Source organism: Bombina bombina, chromosome 5 (assembly GCF_027579735.1).
Source record: "Bombina bombina isolate aBomBom1 chromosome 5, aBomBom1.pri, whole genome shotgun sequence".
In the NCBI taxonomy this organism is placed as follows: Eukaryota; Metazoa; Chordata; class Amphibia; order Anura; family Bombinatoridae; genus Bombina; species Bombina bombina.
Window position 1 is genome coordinate 269,280,873 of NC_069503.1, and position 15,214 is coordinate 269,296,086.

General features: G+C 37.6%; 1 protein-coding gene across 1 annotated transcript in view; it reads left to right on the forward strand.

Annotated features, from left to right (window-relative positions):
- Positions 1-268: 268 nt before the first annotated feature.
- The window catches only part of STEAP1 (STEAP family member 1), a 69,183-nt gene continuing 54,237 nt past the window's right edge, over positions 269-15,214 (forward strand). The window contains 3 exon segments of the mRNA XM_053713988.1: positions 269-450; positions 2,132-2,196; positions 8,289-8,384. Of these exon segments, the coding sequence (XP_053569963.1) occupies positions 2,143-2,196; positions 8,289-8,384 (150 nt within the window). The 5' untranslated portion in view covers positions 269-450; positions 2,132-2,142.

Genomic DNA, 15,214 nt, shown 5'->3' on the forward strand with positions numbered 1-15,214 from the left:
AGTAGAGAAAATAGCCAGCTGGGGGATGACTATAATTTTATCATTGAACTAAGACTTTGTTTTATACATTTATTTACTACAAACGGGTCTGTGCTGTACTGGAAAATGAAAGTCTGTCATTACAGATAATACTTTTATGTGTCCCATGAACAAATCCATACACCTTTGCTTCAAACTTTTATGACAGCTTGAGATGAATCATAATGATCTTAGGCGACAGCTATTAAATACATATGCAGTTACTGGTGAGACATAACGTTGTAAAAGTTTGCAGTGCTTTTTTCATTGACCGATGAAGAGGTGGAAAACAGTATAGTGGGAGTGTCTCAGCAACGATTTGTGGTTTGTGCTGTGCTGGAGGAGGCTGGTCTTACAGCCCAGTGGGAAAAGAAGCCGGTTACTGTGTGTGTACAGACACATTTGCTAAGTCGTCTGACCTTTTACAGTGTGGTGAGTTACAGTACTTTGAGTTTAGTTATTCTGTGAAATAGTTTACTGTTCATGAGAATGTTATATATTTACTTTAAAATATATTTTGTGTTTTCATTTAAAAGTATTCCCTTTATGAATTGTCTCATGCTGGAATAACCTGTTTCAACCCAATGTCTCCCAGAGGGCAATTATTGCAGTTTTCTCTAGCAGCAATGGGTTACAAGGCTAGTGTGTATAAAGTATGTAGAATGCCTAAACAACTACTGAGTTAGATTTTCATAGCTATAGCCTATAAGCTAATTTAATGCATTGCATATTATTCATTAGGCTTATTTATATAAGTAGTACTTTGTATATAACTTGACATTTTATTTATAATAGCATTTATAGTATAAACTTGTCGTCATGACTATACAATATATGTAGTTATAGTAAGACATGTTTGTATGGAACCTGTGTCCTGCTTTAAAATAAAAGGTTGTTGTGATTCATACCTGGATGATCTTTCTTTCAAAAGTATTGGGTTATGTTAGTAAACTCAATAATCCTTTCTATTGTGTAAAAATGGGAAAATCACATGAGTATTTTCCTTAAGTCAAAACTGACTCACAGTAGTAATTACCAACAGATGATATAGGCTCACCCAATAAATAAGGGATACAATTGAGATTTATTTTGAACTGCAGGAATAGTGAGCTTTAAAACTTCTGTACCTCTCCTTCCTCCTCCCCTCCTCCTCCTCCCCCTTCCTCCCTTCCTCCTCCCCCTTCCTCCCTTCCTCCTCCCCCCTCCTCCCTTCCTCCTCCCCCCTCCTCCCTTCCTCCTCCCCCCTCCTCCCTTCCTCCTCCCCCCTCCTCCCTTCCTCCTCCCCCCTCCTCCCTTCCTCCTCCCCCCTCCTCCCTTCCTCCTCCCCCCCTCCTCCCTTCCTCCTCCCTCCCTCCTCCCTTCCTCCTCCCCCCTCCTCCCTTCCTCCTCCCCCCTCCTCCCTTCCTCCTCCCCACTCCTCCCTTCCTCCTCCCCCCTCCTCCCTTCCTCCTCCCTTCCTCCCCCCTTCCTCCCCCCTTCCTCCCCCTCCCCTTCCTCCCTTCCTTCCTCGCTTCCTCCCTCCCTTTCTTCCTCTCCCCTCCCCCCTCCCTTCCTCCCCTCCCACTTCCTCCCCTCCCCCTTCCCTTCCTCCCCTACCTTTCTCCCCTCCCTTTCTCCTCCCCTCCCTTCCTCCCCTCCCATATGCTGTTGTTAGTAATATTAGCAAACTATTATACCTATGTCTAATTAATTTTTATAAAATGTATTGCCTTAAGGACAAAACAAAGCTTTTCATTAAATATATTCAGTTATTCATATATTCCTCATGTTTTTCAGAGAGCAATAATATTTGCACATATTTGGCATAATTCCAGAGAATTTGAAAAAATGCAATATTACGTTTTTATTTTCATGGGATGTTTTATGTAGTTATGATCTGTGTATAATATGATCCATTCATAACTGTGTTCCTGCATTTTTCCAAATAATCTTTCCTTTCAGTAGTGCTGTGTGTGCCAACTGCAAGGAAGACAACTTATTACTGTACATGGTTATAATGCACTCATTGCACAACTTTATTTCCTTATTACATCTTACTATGTGTTCTTATTATAAAAAGCATTAAAGCACTAATGCAGAATATATGTTTTTATTTCTTTATTGTTAATTGTAGTCTGTGTCTGGATGATTTTAAATAAGGAGGAAACTATGGAAGAAAATGTAATTATTGGAAAGCAGGTGAGTCAATCACTTATTTGTCTTATGGTATACAAATATGTACTTAACCTTTTGTGTCCCTACACCAGTTAGTTATTAACTATTAATTACCATTGATTGACCAGAAGTAAATAGTGTAGACATGTTTTATATCAATAAACCAAATGATTACTTAGTTTACATAAGTATGAAGTAATTGGATTGCAGCTGCATACTTGCTATGCAAAGTTTTTTTTTTTTGTGAGGGTATGGATTTGGGGGATTTTTATTTATTTTTTTGCATTGACTTGAACAGCTTTAGCTAGTTTTAAATCATTGTAGCTTATTTTTCAGATTCATCTGCTCATTAATACGCTTACTACTCTATTTTATTTTATTTTATTTTTTGCAAAGAGCCGTAACTCATTGGCAAATAAAGGGGGTTATAGTGTATTTGGCACATACATATTTTGCTTTCTCTCCATGTTTATAATACATTGAATAAGCACTTTGGTTATTATACTGTTCCACTACAATAATCTATATGGTCATTTGCTGAACATAACATACAGTATCTCACAAAAGTGAGTACACCCCTCAAATGTTTGTAAATATTTTATTATATCTTTTCATGGGACAAGACTGAAGAAATGACACTTTGCTACAATGTAAAGTAGTGAGTGTACAGCCTGTATAACAGTGTAAATTTGCTGACCCTTCAAAACCACTCAATACACAGCCATTAATGTCTAAACTGTTGGCAACAAAAGTGAGTACACCCCTAAGTGGAAATGTCCAAATTGGGCCCAATTAGCCATTTTCCCTCCCCGCTGTCATGTGACTTGTTAGTGTTACAAGGTCTCAGGTGTGAATGGGAAGCAGGTGCGTTAAATTTGGCGTTATCGCTCTCACACTCTCTCATACTGGTCACTGGAAGTTGAACATGGCACCTCATGGCAAAGAACTCTCTGAGGATCTGTAAAAAAAAGAATTGTTGCTCAACATAAAGATGGTCTAGGCTATAAGAAGATTGCCAAGACCCTGAAACTGAGCTGCAACACGTGGTCAAGACCATACAGCGGTTTCACAGGACAGGTTCCACTCAGAACAGGCCTCGCTATGGTCAACCAAAGAAGCTGAGTGCACATGCTCAGCATCATATCCAGAGGTTGTCTTTGGGAAATAGACGTATGCATGCTGTCAGCATTGCTGCAGAGGTTGAAGGGGTGGGGGTTCAGCCTGTCAGTGCTCAGACCATACACCGCACACTGCATCAAATTGGTCTGCATAGCTGTCATCACAGAAGGAAGCCTCTTCTAAAGATAATGCACAAGAAAGTCAGCAAACAGTTTTCTGAAGACAAGCAGACTAAGGACATGGATTACTATAAGATAAGCTTATTTGGTTCAGATGGTGTCAAGCGTATTTGGCAGCAACCAGGTGAGGAGTACAAAGACAAGTGTGTCTTGCCTACAGTGAAGCATGGTGGTGGGCGTGTCATGGTCAGGGCCTGCATGAGTGCTGCCGGCACTGGGGAGCTACAATTAATTGAGGAAACCATGAATGCCAACATGTACTGTGACATACTGAAGCAGAGCATGATCCCCTCCCTACAGCGATTTGGCCACAGGGCAGTATTCCAACATGATAATGACCCCAATCACACCTCCAAGACAACCACTGCCTTGCAAAAGAAGCTGAGGGTAAAGGTGATGGACTGGTCAAGCATGTCTCCAGACCTAAACCCTATTGACCATCTGTGGGGCATCCTCAAATGGAAGATGGGGGGGGGCCCAAGCTCTCTAACATTCACCAACTCTGTGATGTCGTCATGGAGGAGTAGAAGAGGACTCCAGTGGCAACCTGTGAAGCTCTGGTAAACTCCATGTCCAAGAGGATTAAGGCAGTGCTGGAAAATAATGGTGACCACACAAAATATTGACACTTTGGGCCCAATTTGGACATTTCCACTTAGGGGTGTACTCACTTTTGTTGCCAACAATTTAGACATGAATGGCTGTGTGTTGAGTTATTTTGAGGGGACAGCAAATTTACACTGTTATACAGGCTGTACACTCACCACTTTACATTGTAGCAAAGTGTCATTTCTTCAGTGTTGTCACATGAAAATATATAATAAAATATTTACAAAAATGTGAGGGGTGTACTCACTTTTGTGAGATACTGTATGTTTTACTTTAGGTGTCCAAAATCTGTTGATAAAATCTTGATTCAGTGCTTTATTCTTCTGGACTAATTAAACATAAATCCAAATCATGATATCATTGCTCGTTGCTTTACAGCCATGAAACATTATAAAAGGTTACCTAAATAATTATAATCTGAATAAAAAAATTGGTGCAAACAGTCATAAAATAATATTAAAGCTCACAATCAAGGGAGACTCTGTTGCTTAAGAGCTTTAAAACAATTATTTCTACACATACAGTATGTAGTGCTCTAAGAAGCTCTACAAATGATGACCATACCTTAGACCATTGATGAACAAAGCACACAGGGGCACAGATAAATAGTTTTGAAGCCTCAAAAATTCAGTTCAGCTATTTCCTGCAATCACAAAAACTATGGCACACATTCTTAGTTCTGCTTTTTCATGAGGGACATAAAATCTAGTGCCCTCAGGTGCCTTAGACCATGTTACTTAGACCATCTTAACAGAAACATTAGCCTGAATCTTCAGAGCATAAGGGTGATGCTAAGAAAAAAAGCCTTTTTTGTCATTTTTGTTTGCACCCCAAATTTAAAAATCTAGTGCCATCTATGTTCCTATTCTTGATTTACTATTAAAATGTAACTCTCAAAACAGTTACTTATTAAATGTTGTATATAGGGGAAGTTAAAGGAACACTGAACCCAATTTTTTTCTTTTGTGATTCTGCTAGAGCATGCAATTTTAAGCAACTTTCTAATTTACTCCAATTATCAATTTTTTTTTTCATTCACTTGCTATCTTTATTTGAAAAAGAAGGCATCTAATCTTCTTTTTGGTTCAGACTCTGGACAGCACTTTTTATTGGTGGATGAATTTATCCTCCAATCAGCAAAAACAACCCAGGTTGTTCACCAAAAATGGGCCGGCATCTAAACTTTCATTCGTGCATTTAAAATAAAGATACCAAGAGAATGAAGAAAATTTGATAATAGGATTTAATTAGAAAGTTGCTTAAAATTTCATGCTTTATCTGAATCAAGAAAGAAAAAAATGTGGGTTCAGTGTCCCTTTAATACTGGTTAGAAGTCCACAAGAGGAACAAAAGTCTGATAAACTAGGTTTAATAAACAAAATATGTGAATGCTGTGTATCCTTGTCAAAATGAATCTGTATATCCATGAGACCTCTAATTAAAAAGAAAATACTCCTCTTTCAAATGACCAATAACATGATTCTACAGACACTGCAGGGTTGACTAAAAAATGTTGATTATGTAAACGACTAGATACTAAATTCAAGGGAATAAAATAGTTTGCTGTACAAAACAGCACCACCCTCTTAAAAAAACAACACACAGTTGATATTTTACATAATACGAAGCAGAGATTTATGCAAGTTTGCTTATTTTATTGCTTACTTTGGTAGATATTTGTTTTAGAGATAAAATGGGCTGGTGTTAAAGCTATACTATATGAAAAATCCCAATTATTAAATATTGCCCAAGTTCCCTGCTAGATATAATCAATCATTTTGCTTCTTTCTGACTGTTTAGAGAATTTGCCTACTTAGCATAGTAGATTGTAAGCAGATAGACGAGGTGGAGATGGGAGAAAACATTAAGTAAAAACAAGGAATGGATAGATATGAGAAGGGAAGATGCTATTATGTAAATGGTGCATTTTGAGGATAAGAGATAAAATATAAAAAAAGAGGATAGATAGGGTAATGAGGAACATTATGGATAAAAGTGAAGCTATATTTGAAAAAAATGCAAAAAAAGCTTGTGAGATGAAAGAAAGACTGAGAACCAAGAAGGATATATAAAATTATATAGAAAACAAAGAGACATTAAAGGGACAGTAAAGTTATAATTAGACATTCATGATTGAGACAGAGCATACAATTTTAAACACCTTTCCAATTTACTTGTATTATTTAATTTGCTTCCTTCTCTTGTTATCCTTTGCTGAAAGGTTTTTCTAGGTAAGCTCAGAACAGAAGCAGCAAATGACCTATGTTCTAGTTGCTGATTGGTGGCAGTATACAGTATATATACTGATTGTCATTGGCTCACTTATGTTCAGTTAGAAACCAGTAGTGCATTGCTGCTGCTTCAACAAATTATACCAAGTGAATGAAACAAATTTGATAATAGAAGTAAATTGGAAAGTTGTTTAAAATTGTATGCTCTGCCTAAATCATGAAATAACATTTTTGGGTCCCTTTAATTAAATCAGTGTTTTCCATCTTCAGTCCTCAGGACCTTTATCAAGCCTGATATTCATTATATCTTAAACGGACAGTCAAGTTCAAAAAAACTTTCATAATTCAAATAGGGCATGCATTTTAAACAACTTTTCAATTGACTTGTATCACCAATTTTGCTATGTTCTCTTGGTATTCTTAGTTAAAAGCTAAACCTAGGAGGTTCATATGCTAATTTCTTAGACCTTGAAGGCTGCCTCTAATCTAATTGCATTTGGACAGTTTTTCACCACTAGAGGGCGTTAGTTAATGTGTTTCATATAGATAACATTGAGCTCATGCGCGTGATTGTGAGGAGTGAGCACTGATTGGCTAAAATGCAAGTCTGTCAAAAGAACTGAAATAAGGGGGCAGTCTGCAGAGGCTTAGATACAAGGTAATCAGTGAGGTAAAATATGTATTATTATAACTGTATTGGTTATGCAAAATTGGGGAATAGGTAATTAAGGGATTATCTGTCTTAAAAAAACAAAACTTCTGGTGTTGACTGTCCCTTTAACTAGAGTACAGGTGAAATAATCAGGTGATGGATGAGCAGATTATTTCACCTGTGTTCTAGTTAAGATATAATGATTATAAGTCCTTTTAAGGTTCCTGAGGACTGGGTTTGAGAAATACTGAATTTAAAGGAATACTGTAGTGTAAAAAAATGCACTATTAACTTAAAGGGACATGAAACCTTCAAATGTCCTTATCCCTATTGTGTTCACCAAGTATTGAACTTTTACTTTGCAAATTTATATATATATTTTGCATTTTTTACACTTTTCCTCCCCTTTATCATGCGACAGCCATCAGCCAATGAAAAAGAAACACAAATACATATATACTGTGCACTCTTTTACGTGTTCCATAGGAGCTGCTGGCTCAGAAAGTGAACATATATAAAGATTCTGCACATTTTGATAACGTTTTTTGAAAAATGTATGCTCTATCTGAATCATACAGATTTAGTTTTGACTTGCGCGCCCCTTTAAGAATAAAATGTACTACCTAAATAGACCATTTTATTTTTACACTAGAAGTTTCCTTCAAGTGCTGTACCAGAAACTTCTAGCATGTTACCAAACAAAGCCTAACGACTGTCAAGATGTTTATATATTCAAATTTAGAATCATCTTACTTATAATATACTTTTATTGAAATTTGGAAAATTGTCTTGATTTTATAGTAACTGTATGTTATTAATTATTAAACTTACAGCGACAGTAAAGTCAAAATAAAACTTCCATGATTCAGATAGAGCATACAATTTTAAAGTTCCCAATGTATTTCTATTATCAAATTTGCTTTGATCTCTTGGTATCCTTTGTTGAAGAGAAGACGCAAAAATGCACTACTGGGAGCTAGCTGAACATACCTGGAGAGCCAAAGATAATATATGTGTAGCCATCAATCACCAGCTAGTTCCCAGCAGTGCATTGCTGCCACTGAGCCTATCTAGGCATGCTTTTCGAGAAAGGATACAGAAAAAATGAGGCAAATTTGCTAATAGAATTAAATTGGAAAGTTATTATCGGAAACAATCAAGTTTTATTTTAACTTTACTGCTGCTTTAATGTAATAAACTAAATTAAAAGGGCTGTACAATATGTTTAATTGTGATAGTATATTCACTTGTTTTTGTAGCTTTCTTTGTACTTGGAGTGATTTATTTTGTTATTTTATTAGTTTCTGTTTAATTTTTCTGCTGCAGGAATCCCCTGGAGTTTTGTACGTTTTACATACAGCAGATAAAGTAGATGTGTGGGAGCAGCAACGTTGGAAGAACAGTGATTCCAAAAATAACCAGGTGCTAATTTTTAATAGGTTTATAGAAACATTAATCCCTAAAGGGACATGGAACAGACATATTACATTTAATAAATCACTTAGAAACATAGATATTGACGGCAGATAAGAGCCATAGGCCCAGCAAGTCTGCCCCACCTTACCTAACAGTATAAACTTATCTAGTTCGTAGGATAGCCCTATGCTTGTCCCATGCATTTTTAAAGTCCCCCACAGTGTTTGTTGCTACTACCTCTTGAGGAAGTTTATTCCATAAATCAATCACTCTTTCTGTAAAGAAGTGCTTCCTCAAATTACTCCTGAATCTACTACTCTTTAGCTTGAGCTCATGACCCCTTGTTCTTGAATTTTCCATTTTATGTAAAATACCCACAGCCTCAGTTTTACTAAACCCTTTAATGTACTTGAAAGTTGCTATCATATCACCTCTTTCCCTTCTCTCCTCTAAGCTATACATATTTAGGTCATTTCCAGTTGATGGTCTGGTGCTACAATATTTCTGCATTAGTGTTAAAGTCATTTTTGCCTATTTTAATTGACAATTTGACATGTTTTATATAATGATTTTCAAATACTCATATATTTTAATGGATGAATGCTGAAATTTGATCATTTTGCTTGCTACCTAGATCAGGAAAATCTGAAGTAAATGATTTCAGTATATTTATATATAGATTTGTTGTTATATTAGAAAGTGTTACGACCATTTTTGCTGTAACTTCTCAAAAATGATGTGTTCTATGCACCCTCATTCAAACAAAGTATCTGCTCATAATCAAGAGTCAGTGGTGGATTTTATCTTAATGACTCAGTTTATCACATTCATATATACCCATGAAACAGTAATACATTTTACTAGAAGCATGTTGCTAATACAAATGGAAATGCATCCATGCATATTTCTGTTTTGGCTGTTATATCTTTTTTTAATTATTAATAGGCAATACATCATATGATTGTTTGCGTTACATGGGTCAATTCTATTTGTATTAAAGGGACATGAAATCCAAATTATTATTTTTTTTTTATGGTTTGGATAGAACATACAATTTTAAACAACTTTTCAATTTACTTCTGTTTTCAAATTTGCTTCATTATCCTGTTATCCTTTGCTGAAGGAACAGCATTGCACTACTGGCAAATCTAGTTAGCCAATCACAAGAGACAAATGTGTGCAGGCACCAATCAGCAGCTAGCTCCCACTAGTGTAGGATATGTGATTATTCTTTTTCAACAAGGGATACAAAGAGAACGAAGCACATTTGATAATAGAAGTGAATTTAAAAGTTCCTTAAAATGACCGGCTCTATATGAATCGTGCAAGTTTAATTTTGATTTTCCTATCTCTTTAATGTAAGTTCAATTGGCAGCTTCTTTATTGTATATCAGGTAGGATCTGTACAGTTGAACTTGATGGGCTTCTGTCTTCTTTTAACCTCATCTGCTATGTTACTATATCTATTGCTTTTCATGTTATAATTCAGTAGGTCACCTGATTTATCATGAAAAAAAGGCACGCTGCTATTTATAATGTATAAGATTTTGAGTAAGCGTTTATTCTTGGTAGTAAGAGTGCTACAGTTTTCTTGTATACAGTATTTAATAGTTCTAAAGTTGTTATGGAATGGACCATTGATTCACCTACCGTCAAGGAGTTACTTTTAATCCTGATTATAATGGTTAAGAATTTGTCATCAATGGTCATGTGACACCTAATTTTAAAGAGAAGAGTTCCATTACAATATTGATTTTTAATTAACTAAGAAAGAGACAAAGTTTCAGAGCTTTGCAAGTTTACAACTCTAAGTAGGAATCAGACTCAAACGTACCCCTTTGTCTCCTTGATATGCATTTATGTCATGAAATCATGAAGTTTTATACTTGCACTTTTCATGGTCACAACTGTATAGCCTACAAATCAAGTTTATAACCATAATTTAATTTACAATATATTCAAAATATTAATATAATGTTACGCTGGTGTCAATAACATTATTAATGTATAAATAATGCAAAATTTAATAAATTACATACTGGTACTTTCAATTTAAGAAATAATTAAACACCATGGGCCAGAGAGGCTCCCACTTGCACGCTAACGCGGATAGCGTGCAACGGGTAGCGCTTGTATTATAAGTTGAAAGTAAAAACGTTATGTTCTATTTATTCTTAAATACATATTTATCTATTTATATATATACTAGTCCTAAAGCCCATGTACGTGGGCCATTTTTTGAAGTACAGCGGTCCCACCCCTTGCTCTCTCTCTCTCCCCTCTCTTTTACTCTCTCTCTCCCCCCTCTCTTTTGCTCTCTCCCCCCTCTCTTTTGCTCTCTCTCTCCCCCCTCTCTTTTGCTCTCTCTCTCCCCCCTCGCTTTTGCTCTCTCTCCCCCCTCTCTTTTGCTCTCTCTCCCCCCCTCTCTTTTGCTCTCTCTCTCCCCCTCTCTCTTGCTCTCTCCCCCCTCTCTTTTTGTTCTCTCTCTCCCCCCTCTCTTTTGCTCTCTCTCCCCCTCTTTTGCTGTCTCTCTCCCTCTATTTTGCTCTCTCTCTCCCCCTTTTTTGTTGTCTCTCTCCCTCTCTTTTGCTCTCTCTCTTCCCCCCTCTCGTTTGCTCTCTCTCCTCTCGTTTGCTCTCTCTCTCCTCTCGTTTGCTCTCTCTCTCCTCTCTTTTGCTGTCTCTCTCCCTCTCTTTTGATCTCTCTCCCCCTCTCTTTTGCGCTCTCTTCCCCTCTCTTTTGTGCTCTCTCTCCCCTCTCTTTTGTGCTCTCTCCCCCTCTCTTTTGCGCTCTCTCCCCCTCTCTTTTGCGATCTCTCCCCCCTCTCTTTTGTGCTCTCCCCCCCCTCTCTTTTGCGCTCTCTCCCCCTCTCTTTTGCACTTTTCCCCCCTCTTTTGCGCTCTCTCTCCCCCTCTCTTTTGCACTCTCTCCCCCCTCTCTTTTGCGCTCTCTCCCCCTCTTTTGCGCTCTCTCCCCCCTCTCTTTTGCGCTCTCTCCCCCCTCTCTTTTGCGCTCTCTCCCCCTCTCTTTTGCGCTCTCTCCCCCCTCTCTTTTGTGCTCTATCCCGCCTCTCTTTTGCTGTCTCTCTCCCCCCTCTCTTTTGCTGTCTCTATCCCCCCTCTCTTTTGCTGTCTCTCTCCCCCTCTCTTTTGCTTTATCTCTCCCCCCTCTCTTTTGCTGTCTCTCTCCCCCCTCTCTTTTGCTGTCTCTCTCCCTCCTCTCTTTTGCTGTCTCTCTCCCCCCTCTCTTTTGCTGTCTCTCTCCCCTCTGTATTTTGCTGTCTCTCTCCCACCTCTCTCTTTTGCTGTCTCTCTCCCCCTCTCTTTTGCTGTTTCTCCCCCCTCTCTTTTGCTGTCTCTCTCCCGCCTCTCTTTTGCTGTCTCTCTCCCCCCTCTCTTTTGCTGTCTCTCTCCCCCTCTCTCTTTTGCTGTCTCTCTCTCCCTCTCTCTATTCACCCTCTTCTGTTCTCTCTATCCCCCTCTTTAAAGCTCTCTGTCTCTCGGCAGGCCCGGCATCTGGCCCCGCCCAGCCCCGCCAGCATCATGCCCGGCCCCGCCCACGTCACGCCTGGTCACATCCTTGTCGCACCCGTCTGACCACGCCCACGTCGCCCCGGCCACGCCCACTCCACCACACAACGCCAGGTCAGTTGGAAGGCCAGGTGTGTTTGTCCTCATGCGCAGTCTCTACTGCGCATGACAGCTTCGGACAAACACACTTGACCTTTTATTATATAGGATATGATGGTATTTTGGTACAATATATATTTATACCTATATATATATATATATATGTATACACATGATTATATATAATTATAGATATATACTGATATATGCATAGGATTATCTATTTATAAATACATAGAAAATATTCTGCTATGTACAGAACATTGGAATGTGAAATATTTACAGTAGATACATAACACTTGATTAAATATGAATATTGCATGCATATGCTTTTACATGTTTACATCTACTTAACTGCAAAGGGCTCCAATGCACATATATATATATATATATATATATATATATATATATATATGTGTGTGTGTATGTACATATGTATCTATGTGTTTATATTTGTATACAAGCGCTATATCCGACGCACACAAACTCCCGCGATAAATCCCTTTTTGCTTACGTGTTACTGTTACGTGCCACTCGTACTCTGGCCTAAATACATTTTATAAGCATAGTGTTGAGGTTTTGCTCCACCTCTCTCTAGTCATGGGTGCCTCCATGTTGAAATTGATCTTTCTCTGCATTCCTGAGCTGACGTGTTTGCACACGTGCAGCAACTCTCCTTCAAGTGCCTGCTGTGGAAAATGGTTGCAAAATGGCAGCACACATGATTAGATGGAGGTGCATTAATTGTTGTAGTGTTTAATGTCCCTTTAATGTAAGGTTTCACTTCAGAAACTCTCTTCAATGATAATGAATAAATGAGCAGAGAACTAAATGCTAGAAAAGACAATTTTCAGTTAACACAACATTAAAGGACCACTCAATGCAGTAGAATTGCCTAATCATTAAAGTGAATGTAAATTTTGATGCTAAAGTGCCCGGTTTTTAAAATTTCGATTAAAAACAGGGGCAATTTAATTCATCAGAATTTACATTTCACTTGTGTTGTGAAAAAAAACTTACCTTTTAAACTTGACAGCCGCTCCAGCTTCTCCCCGGTCATCACAAGCAATTTCTGACGTCAGAAATGATGGATCAGTCATCCTCCAATCACGGTTCCCCCCTCCCGGGGGAATCAGTGTCTGATTCAACGCCGTGATTGGAGGACGCTGAATTCCTCATTTTAGACTCAGGAAGAGGCTTTGCGACGGGCGGAGGAAGCTGGAGCAGCTGTCAAGATTAAAAGGTAAGTATTTTTTCATAACACGAGTGAAATGTAAATTTTGATGAATTAAAGTACCCCTGTTTTTAATCGAATTTTTAAAAACCTGGCCCTTTAGCATCAAAATTTACATTCACTTTAAGTACATAAAAAAGACAATAATTTAACACCTACTCTGAATTTCAAATAAGCAGTAGATTTTTTTTACTGACAAATTTATTTTTTCCGGCCCCCTGTATCATGTGACAGACATCAGCCAATCACAGACTAGTATACGTATACCCTGTGAGCTTGTGCACATGCTCAGTAGGATCTTGTTCACCAGAAAGTGTGTATATAACTAGATTGTGCATATTTTGATAATGGAAGTAAATTGGAAAGTGTCTTAAACCTGCATGCTGTTTCTAAATCATAAAAGTTTATTTTGACTTGAATGTCCCTTTAAGGGCTAGATTACGAGAGGAGTGCGAGCGCCATATTTGCTCTCCACTTGTAATACCAGAGCACGCAAATGTGCGTTGGTATATTAAGTTGAGCGCGCTGCTATAGGCTCCAATGGGAGCCTCATTCTGATGCCGTGAGTCCCGGCATGAGAAAAGCTCAGCGAAAGGGTTAAATTACGCAATGATGGGCAGCAGATTAAAAGATATATGTACAGTATATGAATGTATATACACATATTAACACATAAATATATAAGCATATACATATATATTTACAGGGAACACACAGCCCCCATAGACCACAATGTAAAGGCACTTTCACCCTTGAAAGCTGCTTCATGCAGTTCATTTATGTATTTACTTTTTAAATAAAAATGCTACTATTTTTTATTCTTAAAAACTACACTACACTTAATTTAGAGGGCAATTGGGGCACATTTAGAAAATTAACCAGAGATCTGATCTCTGGTTAATTTTCGGAGCCCTAATTGCTACTGCGAGGTTGCAGTAGCAATAATCAGCCACTTGTAATGGCTGGTTATTTATCGAGTCCCCTTAAACGGACGAATTTGCCCATTTACGGGCGTGTGATAAATGTATGCTCCACTTGTAATCTAGCCCTTATGCATTAAAATATTTAAAGACTATCTGAAAGCTGTAATGAAAAATCATGTTGGTTATTTAGCTCATATCAATAGCGGTTGTTTAGCAGGTGCAGAATATTGATCACTGCACTTAATGTGCATTATTAAAACACAAAGCTTCTTTCAGTTAGATTCATTAACTGGTTTAAACTTTGCAAAATTGTGTAGAATCAGCTGATGTTTCTATCCTATTTGCATTTTAATGTAAAATAGAAACAAATTCTTAAATCCAGTCGATGGCAATGAATAGTAGCTGTCATATGCAAACATCTTCAATAAGCATTGTTCAAATGCATATACCATATTTCACGAGTGCTCTCCAGTTTAAAGAATTAGCAAACCTGTCAAATGACATGCTGAGGATTTGGGGAAACACATTAACCCTTGATTAAAGGAATATGAAACATTTTTTTTCTTTCATGATTCAGATAGTATGTAATTTTAAACAACTTTCTTATTGACTTTTATTATCAATTTTTATTCTTTCTCTTGGTATCTTTAGCTTAGGACCCTGCCCATTTCAGGAGCACTATATAGCAGAAGTTTTGCAAGAATGTTATCCATTTGCAAGAGCAGTATATGGCAGCACTATTTTTTGCCATGTAGTGCAAATTTGAATAGTTTATACTTTGGTATTAAAAGATATTGGGTAGATTATAAGTGTAGCGGAAAATATTGCTTTTGCTATAGCGATATTTGCGCTCCACTCCTAATATCAGAAAAGGCATGAGAACCTAGCGCAGCGAAGGGGGTAGGTCGGGCAGCAATGGGCAGCAAATTTAAATGTATATGTACATATATATTTATGTGTTTATATGTGTATATACACATATTACCAGATAAGTATATATGTATTTACACATATTAGCACATAAATATATATATGTATATAACTATATAC